General features: G+C 43.1%; 1 protein-coding gene across 5 annotated transcripts in view; it reads left to right on the plus strand.

The window, feature by feature from the left end:
- The first annotated feature begins 1,255 nt into the window (after positions 1 to 1,255).
- Positions 1,256 to 16,901, plus strand: part of CSNK2A2 (casein kinase 2 alpha 2) — a 40,527-nt gene continuing 24,881 nt past the window's right edge. For 4 of the 5 annotated variants that reach the window (XR_003965022.2, XM_030297411.2, XM_030297413.2 and 1 more), the window contains exons 1-4: positions 1,256 to 1,385; positions 2,209 to 2,320; positions 11,354 to 11,455; positions 14,308 to 14,358. Coding sequence is in view for 4 of the 5 variants with exons in the window: in XM_030297411.2 (XP_030153271.1) it covers positions 1,282 to 1,385; positions 2,209 to 2,320; positions 11,354 to 11,455; positions 14,308 to 14,358 (369 nt within the window). In the remaining variant the exon portion in view is untranslated. The remainder of the gene's footprint in view (positions 1,386 to 2,208; positions 2,321 to 11,353; positions 11,456 to 14,307; positions 14,359 to 16,901) is intronic. The other variant, XM_030297414.1, reaches the window with a different exon arrangement.

A 16,901-nucleotide genomic window follows, 5' to 3' on the forward strand; every position in this document is an offset into this window, starting at 1 on the left:
AAGTGTGTTAAGGACTAAAAGGCAACATAATAAAATAGGACAAAGTTTGGTTGGCCACCTCACCCTCAATCCATGCCCAGCCCCTGGCCTGTCCCTTCAGGCAGGACTCACTATTCTTCTGCTCTCTGTCCTCCCCAAAACAGGACATTTACATTGTCTCAAAGTATTTCCCCACAAACTGCTTATTAATTATATAAAGGGAAAAACAGGAACTTTGCAGCAAGGAACCTGGCCCACTCCAGCCTAACCAAGTGACAGAAGTGAGCATTCAGAGGTTTTTAGGGAAGACTCTGGAAGGGAATTTGGGAGAAAGTCTAAAAGAAGGGTTTTGTCAGGAAGGCCCTGGTTGAACAGAGAAGGGGAAATCTTGAGGCTGAGGAATACATGGGTGATAGAGCAGGGTCCACTGGAGAAACAGGGGATGTCTCTGGGAGGAAGGGAGAAACGTTGAGGTGGGGGGATGTTCTCCTTGTTAAGAGTGATTTGATGGGGACGGTTTGGTTAACAGCAGGGTCAGAACGCGGCGGATAAACTCTGGATGACTAGAAGGGGGAGAGCTAGGGGTAGGGGGTCTCCAGGACAGTCCTGAAAGGGCACACGAGGGGCAAGGCCCGAAGGCAGCGGTCGGTGGGTGGGGGAGACCTGGCGGCCAGCGCACCACGCCACACCTAGGACTGGCAGCTTTGGGAGCGGGTTCGGGGCGGCGGGCAGGCGGGCAAGGGCGGAGGCGGCGGGCGGGCAGGGGCGGGGCTGGGGGAGGGATCGGCACCGCCCGGCCGGTCCCCCCGCGCTGCAGGGGGCGCTGTGAGGCTGGGCGGCCCCGGGCCGGGCGGCGGCCGCTCCTAGTGAGCGCGGCCCCTTTTCCGGGTTTCCTCCTCCTCCTCCTCCTCCTTCTCCTCCTCCTCCTCCTCCTTCTTCGCCGCCGCCGCCGCCGCTGCCCCTTTCCCGGCCGGCGGCCGCCGCTGCTGGTGCCGCCGCTGCCGCCGCCGCCGCCGCCGCCGCCGCTTCGGGGCCGCGAGCCGAGCGGAGGCCGCCGCGGAGCGCGAGCGCCGCCCGCCCCGCCGCCTCGCCGGCCGCTCCAGGGCCCGGCCGGCTCGGCCGGAGCCCCCCGCGCCCCCAGCCCGCCCGCCCCCGCGGGCCTGGCGTGGCCTCCGGCAGCCGCTCTCTTCCTCCTCCTCCGGCGCCCCGCGGCCCGCCGCCTCCTCCGCCCGCCCGCCCCGCGCCCCCCGCCGCGCCGCCGCCGCCCTCTGCGCCCCGCGGCGCCCCCCGGTCCCGCCCGCCATGCCCGGCCCGGCCGCGGGCAGCAGGGCCCGGGTCTACGCCGAGGTGAACAGCCTGAGGAGCCGCGAGTACTGGGACTATGAGGCTCACGTCCCGAGCTGGGGGTAAAGCCGCTGTCGCCGCCCCCCATCCTCGCCCGGCCGCCCCCCCGCCCCCGGCGCAAACCGCACTCGCCCCCCACCCCGCGGTCTGCCTCCCCCGCCGCCCAGCCGCTGGCCGGCGCTTTCTCGGGGCCTGGGGTGGTAGACAGACCCCCCCCCCACCCCCCCGCCGCACACATCCCCGGATCCCTCTCCCCCCTTCTCCCCCCCCCTTCTCCCCCCCCCCCTTTGCGCACCCCACTCTCCCCCTTACCCCAAGAAATGCTTTCTTACTGAGAAGTGTAGGGTCCAGGGACCGGAGCCTGGTGGTAATGAGGGAACAGCCCTTCCTCCTTACACTTTTGGGTTTCTATTTGGGGTGGGCAGTCAGCAGCTGTCCTCTGGAGCTATTAAAATTCTCTGCCTTTTTAGTTTTTTGAAATGAGGCTGGGTGGGAGGAAACCTTTTAAAGACATCCACATTCTCAAAGCAGGCGCTGGCTACCTTTGGGATGTGAAGTATAATGCAGTTGCTGTGGAGCCCCAGGCAGACGGGCACCCTCTGAGCCTCCAGGATAGATCCTTTGCTCACCCTTCTAGATTGGCCCAGAGCCGTGCCTTCCTACCTTGGCTCCCCAAGTTGTGACGGACCAATTAGGTTAGGAGCTGTGCGCAGTGAGAGGAGCCAAGTTTATGTTGTGGCTTTCATTTAGGGAATGAGTTGTGTCCTGATGTATGGATGCTTCCAATGCTTGATTAATGGAAACGGCTGGATGGGGGTGTAGAGTGGGTATAGGCTTGGTTAATCCCAAGTCTTGGCATTTATGTGTCACTCTTGCCTTTCACAGTAATCAAGATGATTACCAACTGGTTCGAAAACTTGGTCGGGGAAAGTATAGTGAAGTATTTGAGGCCATTAACATCACCAACAATGAGAGAGTGGTTGTAAAAATTCTCAAGGTGAGTGTCTTTTGAGTGACATTAAAATTTTTCCTCACTGGTTAGGATATAAACTCCCTCACATTCTAGAATGAGCAGTGCAAACTCTGGTTTTACATCTGTTCTGTCTGATGTCCCTTCCCTACTCACTCTCCCACCCATTTTCCTGTGAACTTTGAAGAAAGTATGTGGACCTGTTTGAAACCCAAGGATGATAGTTCAGGAACATCTTTGTTCCAAAATGTCATTTTGGGCTCCCAAAGTGAGAATTCCAAAGGGGCTCCACTTGAAATAGGTATTCAGAAGAAAGAAAAGCTTTTTCGTAAAGAATCCATTGATCCAAGGGTTCCTTGAGCAGTGAGTTTGTTACCCTTGATGCTCGGATTACTCCAGAAAGAAAGTTGGGAAAAATTAGAGCAGCTCCAAAGATGAGTTTGAAGCTGATGTCTTTTGGCAATGCACATTTGTCAGGTGGGGTGGATACAGTGAGTCAGTAGTGCCTGGAAGGTTCATTGTTGCTTATCAAATAGTAAAGGTGAAATTGGGAGCAGTAAAAGAGTACATGCTAAAATTATAGTTGGAACAAAACAATCTTAGTGTCTGGTTTAGTAGCCTAAGTTGGATAAAGACCTTTTGTTGTCTCTTGGGTGAAGACATGATTTTAATGAGCATGAGGAGTGGCTAAATTCTTTTTCAGATAACTGGTTAGATAGTTTTAATAATGTTTTATAGAGTGTACTAAAAAAGCCTTAGATTCTGTAGAGGGTCCTCATCATTGCCAGATCATTTAATGTGTTTTACGTCATTTAGCAAAATACTGAAAAGACTAAAAAGAATGATTAATACAAGCACTTTTGCATATACAAGATTTCCAGTGTGGCCATTTTGCAGCTGTGAATAAGGACATGGGATTGAAAAGCTGTTTTTGTGTCTTAAGGCCAGAGTTAGGGCAGCTGTGTCCCTGTTTAGCATGAGGGGTCAGGCTTACATGGTCTGAAAATCCCTTTTCAGGAAAGTGATCGGCTCTGTTTCTCAGTACCATCTGAGCCTAATGATGAAGAGGCAGAGTTGTAGTAGAGAGAAATAGGGAACATTATCTGTGCCATCAGAAACGCTATGGGTGAGAAGTGAGGAATTGATACTGAAGATGTGGAGTTTGACTCCCCTCTTCCCCAAATATGAATTGGACCTGAAAAGCCACGTGGTCTTTCTTATTATTTTTTTTCCTTCCTTTACAAACATAAATATTTAAAGAAATGTTCCCTTCAAAGAAGTTGCCTGGGGAGGCCATACACTTTTTTCCTTTATGCATAAGCATAAATGTTTTTAATATAAGCTGCTTAAAGTCTTTCCGGGAAGTAAGCAAGGAATTAGGAATATTCCTCTGCTGTGCCTTTGGAAGAATGAACTGACTCCAGAACAATTTCAGAAAAATAATAACTTTTGTGCGATAGTATTTTTAGAATAAGTGTGTAACTTCCTGTGGTGTCTTTTTCGAAGGAATGGCCTTTAGGTAAATATAAAAGTGGCAGTGTGTTCATGCGAGAGAGAATCACATTACTCTTGAGTCGTCCTTCTACAGAACTTCATAGCATCGGTTGCTGGAGAGCTTTTCCTCTAAAGATTCACAGGATATGTTTAGGGAACCCAATATGTAAGGTGAAGGTTATTTTTACAGACAAGAAAACTTGCCTGCTACCACGATGTTGAAATGACCCTTAGCCAGAACTCTCCTATTTTTCTCCTCATTTTAGTGTTGGTTGGTAAGATCTTAATGTTGAGCACAGAATAAGTTCCAGTGTTTGGGAATAAGATTTGGGAGGCTCCTTTGATGCTCTAGCTAATGAAGTATTTCTTGTATCTTTTCCATACAAGTTCTTTTCAGGGTGCAGCCTGAACTACCTCTTTCCCACTGGTGCCTACGACACCCAGTTCTTTCTTTTTTTTCAAAGCCCTGTGGCGTTTCTATCCACATTTTGTTCTATCTGAAGGATGGGGTAAGAAACTACTAATTGTACTGTGGTTTTCTTGTTTTCACAGGCTGAATTAAAGTAGATTAAAAGTATTGTGTTTTAAAAAGAACAAGGTCTTTATCCAAAGTGGTGCACCCCTATTCAGATAAGTTATGACTGATAATCTGCTGTTACGGTGTTTGGTCATCGGAAATTAGGTGCTGGACCGAGTGCCAGCTGCTCATAATTTGGAGGAATCTAGAAAAAACTTGCGCTTCATGAAAGGCCTACTCTATTTCAGCTGCAGGAAGGAACTTATAAGTGTACACGCAGTGACTGAGATACAGGGTACTTTCCCTGAGGACGGGGCTGTCTTCCTTTTTGGTTGATAACATTTTCCTTCAGTTCTGTCCAACATATGAGAATGGTCAGATGAACGACCACAGAGGAATTCTACCGTTTAATTTGCATTGGTAGATTCTTTCGTAGTTTTTGATCAAAACATATTGGAGCTCTTTAGAGGTTTTAGGAATTTAGAAGTTGGTGAGCAAAATTTTACTGTCTATCTTGAAGTGAAGTTCTGAGGTTGAAATCTTAAAACGCTCCAATCAACAGGCGGGTTAAATCTTTTTTGACAGAAATTGTTTTGAGGGGAAGGGAGGAGGGTGGATGGAAGAGTTAACATAGAAGGGTAAGAAAGCCACTTCAGTGCTGACAGTTTCATCTTCTGATTCTGAGAAACCCATTTCTCAGTTCACTTGTAGGACCTCTTAGGAAGGTATACACAGAAATGAAAGTATTTGGCCCTTTTGGACAGCTTGTAGCATTTTGTGAGCACCACCTGTGTATGGATTTCAGCCCTTCTTGGGATCCTTCAAAATAAAACTATTTCGTAAATAGAGGTTAAGAGCAATACCAGTTGTAAACAAACGCGGCGTTTTGAACTCATGCTGTACTCAGTTGGAAATTCTCGTACAAGAGAGTAAGTTGGCAGTTTCTTGATGGTCTTATTTACGAAGAGGGGCAAATCCATTTTTTCCCCAGAGGTTAATCCTCAAGCTTAAAACAATGATGGTAACGCAAATTTATCTTTGAAGTGTTCTTAGTGTATTTGTAGACGTTGTGAAACTTGTGTGCTGTGAGGAGGTAGTGTTAAAGCAAGGATGGGAGGGCTGTCCCTGACACATCTTGTTGGTTACTTCATAGCGAGCGGGTGACTGTGTGGGTTACATGGACGTGCTGTCTGCTCCATGCTGGTGCCCCGCTTTCTCTTTTGTTTCTGCTTTCTCTGCTGGTAGGTTTCACCCTCCATGTCCTTTGTTAGGCAAATGTACCAAGACATCATCTTCCTGAAGCAGGACATCGGTATTAGTTTATCTAAGGTTGTTGTGATTTTGAGTCCCACCAATGTCATGGTGTAAAAGTAGTTAAAACAATATTATTAAAATGGTACTAAACCTCAGAAATAATATAAATTTTAAAAATGATGTGAACTAATCTGTACTGTTCCTAATGAGGTTGTAGGGTCAGGGATTGAATTTGCAGTGAAACAGAATCATGAAATGTGGGAGCAGAGAAACCTTAGAACCCAAACCCTTTTGAGAGAGAAACTGAGACCCGGAGAGAGCATGAAGTTTGCTCAGGGTCACAGCGTGGAGCGCTAGGGTCCTCTGTTCCTGTCATGGAGTCTTGTAGATGCAGTTAGGACAGTGGCTAATTACTTCTTGATGTGTTGAACTGTCCTGGAAGGATGGATGGACACTCACTAAAAGTCAGGTGTGGTTTCTAATGATTTGGGGGAGTTATTCCTCTGGAAGGAAACGCTAGACTTTGATGGGTTGCTGGACGGAGTGTGGAATAGCCCAGAGAGCTTTGGGACCCGGACAGGGGTTCTCTGGTTTGTAACTGCAGCTGGGTGTTTGATGCGTAACTAAAATGTTACTTTGCTCTCTTGGTTGGAAGCCACAATAATCAGTGTTTTTACACATTTTTAACCCCTACAGTTCCAGGTCTCATCATGACGACTTGCCAGGTTAGGGGGCCACCAGCTTTATCCTTCTAATACATTGGGGTTTATTGGAGGGTGAGCCGTGTGTAAAAAGAATATCTTGTTATAGAGTACCGATTTGCATGTATAGAGCGTGGCTCTGGATAGTTTCTAGAGCCTGATTTTAGGATCTGCCACCTTATGATCAGGGTGGTATAGTGTTAAGTGCTGTGTAAATGAAGGTCAGAAGACTTGGATTCTAGAACCAGCTTCTTCATTTATACCCACTTGACTCTGTTTTGTTATCTATAAAATGGATATACCTTTCTTGTATAAATCACAGTGTTCTTGGGAGAATTAAATGAGATATGGATAGGTGGGTAGGTAGACAGCAGTGGTTTAGTAATCTGCAAAGTGCTTCTTTCCTGAAAGTGGCCCTGGGAGTAGACTGCCTGCATTCAGATACTCGTTCCCGACACTCAGATGCTCTGTGACCTTGAGCAGTTATTCAGACTCTGCCTCAGTGTCTTCATGTAAAATTGCACCAGTAGTTCTCATGTCAGGATACTGTTAAAAGTGGATTAAATGTGCTTAAAACAGTGCCTGGCACTTAGCAATAAAGTATAGGTCCAATAATAATATTTCACTTGGGCCGCATGAATGATTTCGAAGGGCAAAATCAAAAGTAGGAACAACTATACCAGTCTCTTGGTGAGATTCAAAAGGCCTGCTGTATGCCTTGCTTTTTTAAATCGACAAGAACAAAAATCCTGAGAATAAACAGTCTTGGGGAATCGATAATGTAATTGGAAAGGTGGGACTTGAAAGATGAAAGGAAGAATTGCTGTGAAGAAACAACGTTGCTCAGATGCTGTTTATATTTGGGTCAATTGCAGTGGATTTGAGAGATGCTCCCAAGGTAGTAAAATAAATGCTGTCATCTGGGCTGCACTGTCTTCCTTACCCTGTCCTGCATCCCTGGCGACCGTTGTTCATTGTGATTGTTTATTGAGGGTGGTGAAATTAATAGCTAAGTTGTGGCTGTGGCACTGGAATAAAAGTAATTCCAGATTTGAAAGTGCTGAGCTATCTTTTCACCTGTCTTGAATTTATTAATTCAGTTGTGCCTAGAAAGAAATTAAAATGGGACTTTGCCTGTTGACATTTGCTGGGATTTTTCGAGGTTCTAATTCTTAGGCCCTTTGTATGTGTTATTTTGCAAATTGAATCACTGTCAGGTGCTAGTAGTTGAAATCATGCTCAGATCTGACTTTTTAAAAATCAGCTTTGCTAAATAGGATAGATTACTGACTTTATTAACTTTTGACTTTCCAAGCAGCTCATCACTAAATTTGTCTTTTAAGTTTCTCAAGTTGGTCAATAGAGAGAGAGAAGTATCTTACTCTTGGATCACATTGAACAAGGTTTTCATGAATAGCCGGCACTCTCCACCATATGGTCAGAAATCTTGGGGAAAGTTTCTTCTATCCTCTCTTTCTTTCTCTGTTTTTTCCCTCTTTCCTTCCCTTTCCTTCCTTTCCTGAGCTCATGCACAGAAAAATTTCAAATTGAGTTTTTTTCCTTTTACACATTCTTTATAGGTGTGTGCCAAAATTCATTTATTATTGAAACTTGATTTAATACTTTAATTGCTTTTTCTTTTCTTTTTTTTTTTCTTTTACCTTTTTTCCATTTTTATCTACTAGACTTTAAGTAAAAAAAATTGGTGTGGGGATCAGGAAACAGCTATAATCTGATTCATTTTGAATCTTTGAAACAGATATTCTCTGACTTGGAATAAATGAACCTTAGGTGGGAGACACTTTGTCTAGCAGGATGAAATGATGAGACTGTTATGGAAGTGTATGTATTTTCTCTGCTTCATGTAACTGTGGGTGGATGAGTACAAACACTGGACTGCATGGTCAGAGCATTCTAATTTCTGTAAAATCCATGATCTATTTTCCATAGGATGCCAATGGTCTTCCTTTATAAATTCTAACTTTGTCTCCCTAATTCTGTTTATAGAATTAAAATGATCACTTTCATTCCCTGGGAGCTTGTTGGTTTTTTTAGCTTCTGGAGCATCTCCCAGGTTCAGAAGAGTAAGCTTGAGGCTAAAGAGAGTTACCTATAGCCTGGTTCCTGTAGAGAATAGATGTCTGCACTTTGGAGGGGAGTGTCCTGAGCTGTCGGTCACTTTCCTTTCTTATAATCTCTTCGTCTTTTGTCAGGATTTGAGGACTTTAGGTGCTGAGTCCATTGTGCCACTTCAGAATTGCCCTGCTGTCCCGTCTCTAGGTGAGGAAGTTGTTGGACAGGTGACAGTTGGGCAGCAAAATATGCTTCAGGGCACCTAGGTGGCTCAGTCAGTTGTGTCCAACTCTTGATTGCAGCTCAGGTCATGATCCCAGGGTTGTGGGCCCCTCGTCCGGCTCTGTGCTGAGAGCATGGACCCTGCTTAGGAGTCTCTCTTTCCCTCCCTCTGACCCTCCCCCACCCCCCCAAAATAAAATTAAAATAATTTTTAAAAAAATGCTTCAGTTGCTCTGTAAGTTACCTTAGGACATAATGAAAAGATCCCTTGGTCTCAGCTGCATTGTCCGGGAAGTGTGCCTGCTTGACCTGTTGCTGAATAATAGAGCAAGGCAAGGCTTTATATGGGGCATTGTCATGAGGCAACTTATTTAATGGGTTCCTCCTGTACGAATTCACTGTTAGGCAGAGAGGAAGGTTTTTGGTGTATGCAGATTTCTGGCTGTGGGGTATTTTTTCCTCTGTTACCAGCCACAGATCTGTACCTGCTTTCCAGGAGTGGGTGACAACTCTAGAATTTTCTTACATTGAATGTAATGGTAGCATTGGCTGAATTTATAAATATAATTGCTAGCTTTTATTTTTCTTTTAACTTTTTGACAATTTTAGACTTAAAAGTTACAAGAATTCCCGTATCTTTCACTCAGATTTCTTAAATGTTAATATTTGGTTTTGCTTTTTTTATATATGTAAATATATGTGTATACACATGATTATGTGCTTGAGAGTAAATTGCAGTGATGCTTATTTTATTACGCATTTCCTAAAGACAGGGACAATTCTTTTTTTTTTTTTTTTTTTTTTTTTTTTTTTTTTATAAATTTTTTTCAACGTTTATTTATTTTTGGGACAGAGAGAGACAGAGCATGAACGGGGAAGGGGCAGAGAGAGAGGGAGACACAGAATCGGAAACAGGCTCCAGGCTCTGAGCCATCAGCCCAGAGCCTGACGCGGGGCTCGAACTCCCGGACCGCGAGATCGTGACCTGGCTGAAGTCGGACGCTTAACCGACTGCGCCACCCAGGCGCCCCTAGGGACAATTCTTAAATAACCCACAGTGCTATGATCAAAAAATCAGAAATTCACATTGATACAGTGTTGTTAGCTAACTTACAGCCTCTGTTCTTATTTGCCAGTTGTCCATATCATGTTCTTTATAGTAAAAGAAAATCCCAGGTCATGTGTTACATTCGGTTGTCATATCTTTTAAATCTGGAACAGTTGTTCAGTCTGTTTCATGACGTTGACAGTTTTGAAACTTACTTATTTTGTAGTGTGTCCTTCTCTGGCTATTCTCTGATCAAGTTGTGCTTCATGTTTGAGTGCTTTATTTTCCCAAAGTATTGAGCTCCCTAATGAAAAAGGGAATGAATAAGATCCCTTAGTGGAAGTAGGAGAGACACAGTGGCCAGTTCTACTCCACTGGGAACCCTAACAAAGTGGAGCGGACGTGATTGTGGCAGCTGGCTTGGAAGAATACTGCGAGATTCCAGTCTCTCCGTCAAGCACCCTGTTAGAGGTGATGCAGGTGCTCTGTGTTTCATAATCTCCCGCTGTTTTGTTATGTGTTCAAAGCTGTAGCTTAGTGACCAACAAAAGATGACAGTTTCTCTGGCATATGTATTATCTCTCCCCGCCCCCACCACCCCATACACGCAGGCATTTAAAATCTTATTTCATCGCAAACCCATTCGACTCTGCCTTTGCTTTCATAGTAGTGTCTCCGTGATAGAATACTCCTTTTCCTTAGTTCCCTTTCACTCATAGCCACATTTGAGAAATGAGAGCGCAGTGGCCAGGAGTGAGGCCTGCAGAGTCACTGTCTAGATCTGAGTCCCGCCCCTACTCTTCCCTGTTAGCTGTGGGACCTTGGACAAATGGCTCAGCCAGGCTGAGTCCACAACATAGGCATTTTGTGACTTATTACTAACTAAAAGCATGAAAAGAGTAAATCTCCCATTTATTGAGTACTTACTACGTGCTAGTGTTCTAAGTACTTTATAAAACATAATTGGTTGTGATGTGTCAGTTTTTCCAGAACTACTTTCATTCTTCAAATTCTTTAAGACAAGAAATAACACATGTAATGCTAGTGTTTCTAATTGAGATCTTTAATTTTTCTGTCCAGCAGATGGAAAGGTTAGCAGGTAGAAGTTTCCAATCAGTACCATATCAGAGATCAGTGTTCTCCTTTGCTGATCCGTCATCTTTTTTTTTAGGAATGGGATCTGTTGGGTAGTTTTACTGGCTTTGTGCTGATTTCAGATTTTAGATGTTGAGGAAATGGGAGTGGCAACAGGAAATGGGAGCCAGCAGCTGGGAAACAAGTTTGTAACTTGATGTCAGTGACCTGGTCTTCACTCGTGGAAGACAAAATTACACGGAACTCATTGGTAGAGCAGGTGTCTCACCATTTTGTTTCAGTTTTTCCATTTGTGAGCGCATGATATACAGCTGTTCAGAACTATAATGTGTTCCATTTGGCAGTTATCTAGAAAGCATTTTATTTTTAAAGTATGACATGGGTGTTCAAAATTTGTAAGTGCCCTAAATGTAGCTGCTTAAAGATCTGACACATATGCCATATGAGTCTGTATTTAACTTAGTCTTAAATGTTCTTAAGGGCAGGCCCCATTTTATCTTGATATTTATTTCTTTTCTAATTTAGACACACTCGTTTACATAACACCATGGTGTGCAAGATAGTGCAGCATCCACTTGATTAGCTGACATTGCTTTAAAATTTTATTTATTAACTTCAAAAGGAATCTCACTTCCGATTACTCTTGTGTATTTAAGCCAGTGAAGAAAAAGAAGATAAAACGAGAGGTTAAGATTCTGGAGAATCTTCGTGGTGGAACAAATATCATTAAGCTGATTGACACTGTGAAGGACCCTGTGGTAGGTGCCTGATGGTGGGGGGAGAAGGAGAAAGTGTGTGTGTGTGTGTGTGTGTGTGTGTGTGTGTGTGTGTGTCACACAGAACATCAAAATCATGAGAAACGTCATTACATAGTGGGAATGATCATGTTTTTCTTTACTACTGAATAATTTTGAAAACGAGAAAAAATCATGATGGTCCAGTGATAAAGTAGCCACCACCACTTTTAGGGAACCTAAAAGTGTGTATAGAAAAATCCCTGGCCCAGGTTTATAACCTCCTCTTGATTCAGCCCACAGATGTTCGCTGAATGTCTTCTTTAAGTGCCTACTTTTCTTCCGATTTTGAAAGCTTATTACCACCAATTAGCATTGTTGTACTTCACAATGTCAGCGTGACATTTGAAAATCTGGGTTTGGAGAAGGAAATACCGATGTCTCCATGTGGACACCTGGCCCGGAGAGCTGGACAGATCACAGCCCCGCAGCCCCTTTGAGGAAGGCACCTTGCTGCTTCTCATACTAAGCTTTAATTCAGCATCCGCCACTGGGGCTCATATTGTACATGCTGATACAACTAAACTGTTTCTGTTAAATATACTTACTTTGTAGCCATTTTAGATGTACTGGTGTTTAATTTTGTTTTCACTTCTTGAGAAGTAACTTAACCCTAAGTGTTTATGATTAGCTAGAGTTTTTATGTTCCACTTCCCGCCCCATTTCTGTTCTTCACCTGTTCTGCCTCACCTGTTTTCCTGTCCTCCCAGGATAGCCTTCTGTTTGAGAGGTAGGTCTTTGCTTCTGTCTGATGAAGACCTAAAGAAACAATATGCTGGGGCACCTGGGTGGCACAGTTGGTTAAGCAGCTGCCTTTGGCTCAGGTCAGGTCATGGTCTCATAGTTCGTGAGTTCAAGCCCCATGTCAGGCGCTCTGCTCTCTGCGCAGAGCCTGTCTCAGATCCTGTGCCCCTCCCCTGCTCTCTCGCTCTCTGTCTCAAAAATAAATAAATAAGTAAACTTGAAAGAAAGAAAGAAAGAAAGAAAGAAAGAAAGAAAGAAAGAAAGAAAGAAAGAAATGATGTGCTAACGTGCGTTGAGTGCTTGCTATGTGCAGACACCATTCTGTACAAAGCCATTCAATCCTCACAAGTTGAAGCACATGCCATCACGGGCCACAGTGTTACTTGCACAGATAAGAAAACCAAAGTCTACAGGGGTTCAGTGATTTGCTCAAGATTCCCCAGTGTTATTAAACTGAAGAATAAGGAAAATTTTTCTTCTTGGACCCTCAAAAGACTGAGAAGAATGGTTGTCTGCTAGAATCTAATTGGCATTAAAAGTATATCCCAGGGGTGCCTGGGTGGCTCAGTCGGTTGAGTGTCTGCCTTTGGCTCAGGTCATGATCTCACGGCTCGTGGGTTTGAGCCCCGCGTCGGGCTCTGTGCTGACAGCTCGGAGCCTGGAGCCTGCTTCGGATTCTGTGTCTTCCTCTCTCTCTGACCCTCCCCCACTTGTGCTCTGTCTCTCTCTGTCTATCAAAAATAAATTTAAAAAAAAGTATATCCCAGCCTGATCAGCTCAGGTTGATTTTATAATGACTCACTCTGAAATCCATAGTCTTTGAAAACGGCCTGCAGTGTGAGCCAGTATGTATTACTGTTACACCAGGAGCATCTTCATTTTGCTTCTTCTTTTTTTTTTTTTTTTTAAAGTTAGTGATATTTATCTTACTGTTTTTGTAATTTGTTGTCTGAGGCATGTGTGTGTTTTATATAATATGTAACACAAATCAAGGTGGATGAAAATCAACAGGGAGCCCTCCTTCCCAGACCTGTAGGGAAATGGACTTGCTCCCAGGCAGTAAAGAGATCTGGTGGTCTTGATGAAACCCTGTCATCCTTGGGCTATTGAGGAAACCTTTGCCTACGGCTGCCGGGGCTGCTTGTTCTGACAAAGACTTGTGTGCATGTACTGTGGCCTGTCTCCTAGGTAACTTCCACCTGCTTCCTTGAGCAAAACTTCCTGGCCATAGAGATTTCCAAGGTGACTTTCTTCCTGTAACCCTTTAAGCCTCTGCTTTTCTCCCAGTTTGAAAGCTTATTACTGCTAGTTAGCATTATTTTACCGTAAGTAAACCTGACGTTTGAGAAATCTATTTACACAAGGAAATATTGGATATTATGTACTCATTGTATTAACGATTATAGTGCTTTAGAAATACTTGGTTATGCATGAATTTTGGGGGGAACATATCTACTTTGTACAGTCAGACATTCTCCGGTGGTCTGTAGCCAAGGCAGTAATTTCACATTATGGCTTGCTGATAATCACAGATAGTTCCCTTTTGGATCCTGAAAAGGCCTATGATAGATTCCCAAGACGTATGATAATTCTGTAAAATGCATCTGGGTTGCTAAACCAAGATGAAAACATGTCACTCCTTTTGTGGTTGGCAGACTGGAACACTGCAGAGTGTAAATCTTCACATGATGTGCCAGGCCCACTGACAGGTTGGTCAGAGGATTAAAAAAAAAAAAAAAAAGCAACTTACGAAAAATGTCAACCATTTACAAAAGTAGAGTGAATAATATAATGGGCCGCCCTGCGCACATCACTCAACTTTAGCAGTGCCTTAGCTTGTGGCCAACTTTGCTTCATCTGCCTGCCACCCACTTTCCCACCACCCACCGTCCCCACTTATTTTGAAGCAAATTCCAGACACACAGTCTCAAGAGGATACTTTCTTAAAAGGCTCTCCCTGATGAGTAAATCCTTCTTTCATTTAAGTGGGATTTGGGGATGGATGGGTATGACAGAAGCAAAGTACATTTATTGTTTGAATACTTATAAGGCATTACTATTCTCTCTTGCAGTCAAAGACGCCGGCTTTGGTATTTGAATATATCAATAATACAGATTTTAAGGTGCGTATATGCTTTTTCTTTCTGGCATGGGGGTGAGGGGGGGTGGGGAGGTGGCGATAAATACTGTTGATACTTCAGAACACGAGGGGTTCAGGAAAAGTCATGGTGAGATTGGGAATTAACAAATTGGATTCCTTATAGCAGGAGTACAGGATGCAGAAAGTGGGTGGGGTTCTTGCATTTGGTGAAATTACTCATCACCCTTTGCCTTGCTTACTCTGAGAGTAGCTGCTAGTCTAAGCTAATGCCTCATCTATAATACTCCTGTTTTAGACAACATAGTTTTGGGTAGATACTTGATTTGCATAGGAATCTTCCGTTGCTGATAAGTCATAAACAGATATAGGGCTTACATAAAAAGAAGCAACACATGGGATTCAAGCTGTCAGAGTGTGTGTGTTCATGCACACTGTATACAAAGCAAATGACACAAAAAAGCTAGTTAAGAGACACTGTGCTTTAGAAAAACCTTCTCTTGGGTTATTTACATTTCTTGTATTTATAATGCAAATTAATTTAGACTTGAAGTGTAATTCCAAAAGCATGGTTTTAAGCTGGTTTTTCATGAGTTTGTTTTTGTTATTATTCAAACACTGAAGCCTTAACTTCTGCCAAGGTTTTTGGGGCCAAACATTCTGGTCACGGTAGAACATAATATGAAAACCAATATAAAAACAAAATAGTGGCATTGATTTTGAGAGGTGTTTGGAGAACTTTTAGGTGATTTATAATTCACTGTCAGTGAATGAAAGGGTTGTGGTTTTATTGTGATGGAAGTTAGGGGCAAAACCAAATCAGCAGTTGAAAGATGCTGGTATTAGGAGTGAAGCTTGTGGGTGAAAATAAAAGAGCTTTATCTCACATTTAATTTTTCTTAGGTAATCACTCTAAAACAACTTTCAGGGTTAATTTGTGGAAAATAAGTAAAAGTGGCTATTACAACTGATAAAACAATAAGCAAGTTTTATATACAGTGTAGCTTTTCCATATGTAACAAGTTCCCTTGTTAATGTGACTCTTCAATTTTTTTTTTTAATTCTTTAATTTAGAAAGAGCCTCTAATGTGACTCCCTAAGGGTGAAATCAATAGTGAACTCATAAAAATAGGATGTATGGGGCACCTGGGTGGCTCAGTCAGTTAAGCATCCAACTCTTGATCTCAGCTCAGGTCTGGATCTCAGGGTCATGAGTTCAAGCCCCACATTGGGCTCTTACTGGGTGGGAAGACTACTTTAAAAAAAAAAAAAAAAGGAGGGCTACATTTTCCATTAGCGTAGCGGTGCTTAGCTGCTAAAGTAGTAGTCTGCTGATCCACAAAGCCAATCACACTTTTGCCATTGAATGACCCAAGTTTGTCAAGGTGTACGTATATGAGTGGGAATGTGTATGCCTTTCTTAATGAAACCAAACATTTTCCTAAATACAAAAGTTTGAAAGCTGGTCTTAATGAAACTTCATAGCAAAATGCCTAAGTTAAATGCTTCTGCTTCCTTAATAAGTTTTTACCAATTGTCTAGCCATACATATAACAATTTCACTTCATCATTTTGTGTTTCTTGAATTGATGCCTGCTCTGTTGATTTAACAGCAGAAATTTTTAACTCCCTGGAGAAATCTTATTTCGTTTACATCTCAACTCTCAAAGAGATGTTTTAATGGCACACATTCTCTAGGAGCTTCCTTTAAAGAGATCGTGGAAGATTAATGGTATTTGAGGCTTGCATATCTGAAAACATTTCTGTTTTATGTTTCCAATTAATGTACTTGCCATGGCATAGAGTTCTGGGTTGTAATTAATAATTTTCTCAGTTTTGAAGAGCTTTTTTCCTTATCAGCCCTGAAGCCATTCTGGTTTCACCTTATGTGATCTGGTTTTGGTTTTGGTTTTTCCTTTGGAAAGCTTTTAGGGTTTTCTCTTCAGCCGCAGTCTGTGAAATTTCACAAAGATGTTCCTTCGAATGGGTCACTTTTATCTTTTGTTCTGTGCACTTGCTGGGCTTTTTCAATCTAGAAACTCATGTCCTTTCATTTTAGAACAATATTTTTAACATTCTTTGATTTTCTTCTCTTCTTTGTTCTCACTTTCTAGAACTCATTCGAACGTTAGACTTTATTTCTTAGCTCTGTTCTATTCTCTGAACTTTTAAAAGTAGTATCCTGTTCTTTTATGTAATATCTTCTATTTTCTCACTGAGAATATGTGGGCTTTCTCCCCCCCCCCCCCCCCGCATGATGTTTTCTTCTTCATACTCTTTCTCAGTTTTTCTTTCAGATTCCTTTTTTTGTGCATTCTTGTTTTTTGTCTGTTATAGTTGTCTGAAATGGCACGGACTTTGTCTACTCCTGTTTTAGAGGACTGAAATTACTGATGACGGCTTGTCAACTCCTGTCTTGAGGTGGCGAACCTGGCCACGGGCATCTCAGCCTCCAATGGAGGACAGCTCTGGGAAAGTTCTGTAGACTTTCACGTAATTCCCTCATTTTTGGTGTGGTGTTTTAAACTTGTTTTCCTGTTTTCAGCTGAATCTGTTTACTCTCTTTCC

This window comes from Lynx canadensis, chromosome E2 (assembly GCF_007474595.2).
Source record: "Lynx canadensis isolate LIC74 chromosome E2, mLynCan4.pri.v2, whole genome shotgun sequence".
Lineage (NCBI taxonomy): Eukaryota > Metazoa > Chordata > Mammalia > Carnivora > Felidae > Lynx > Lynx canadensis.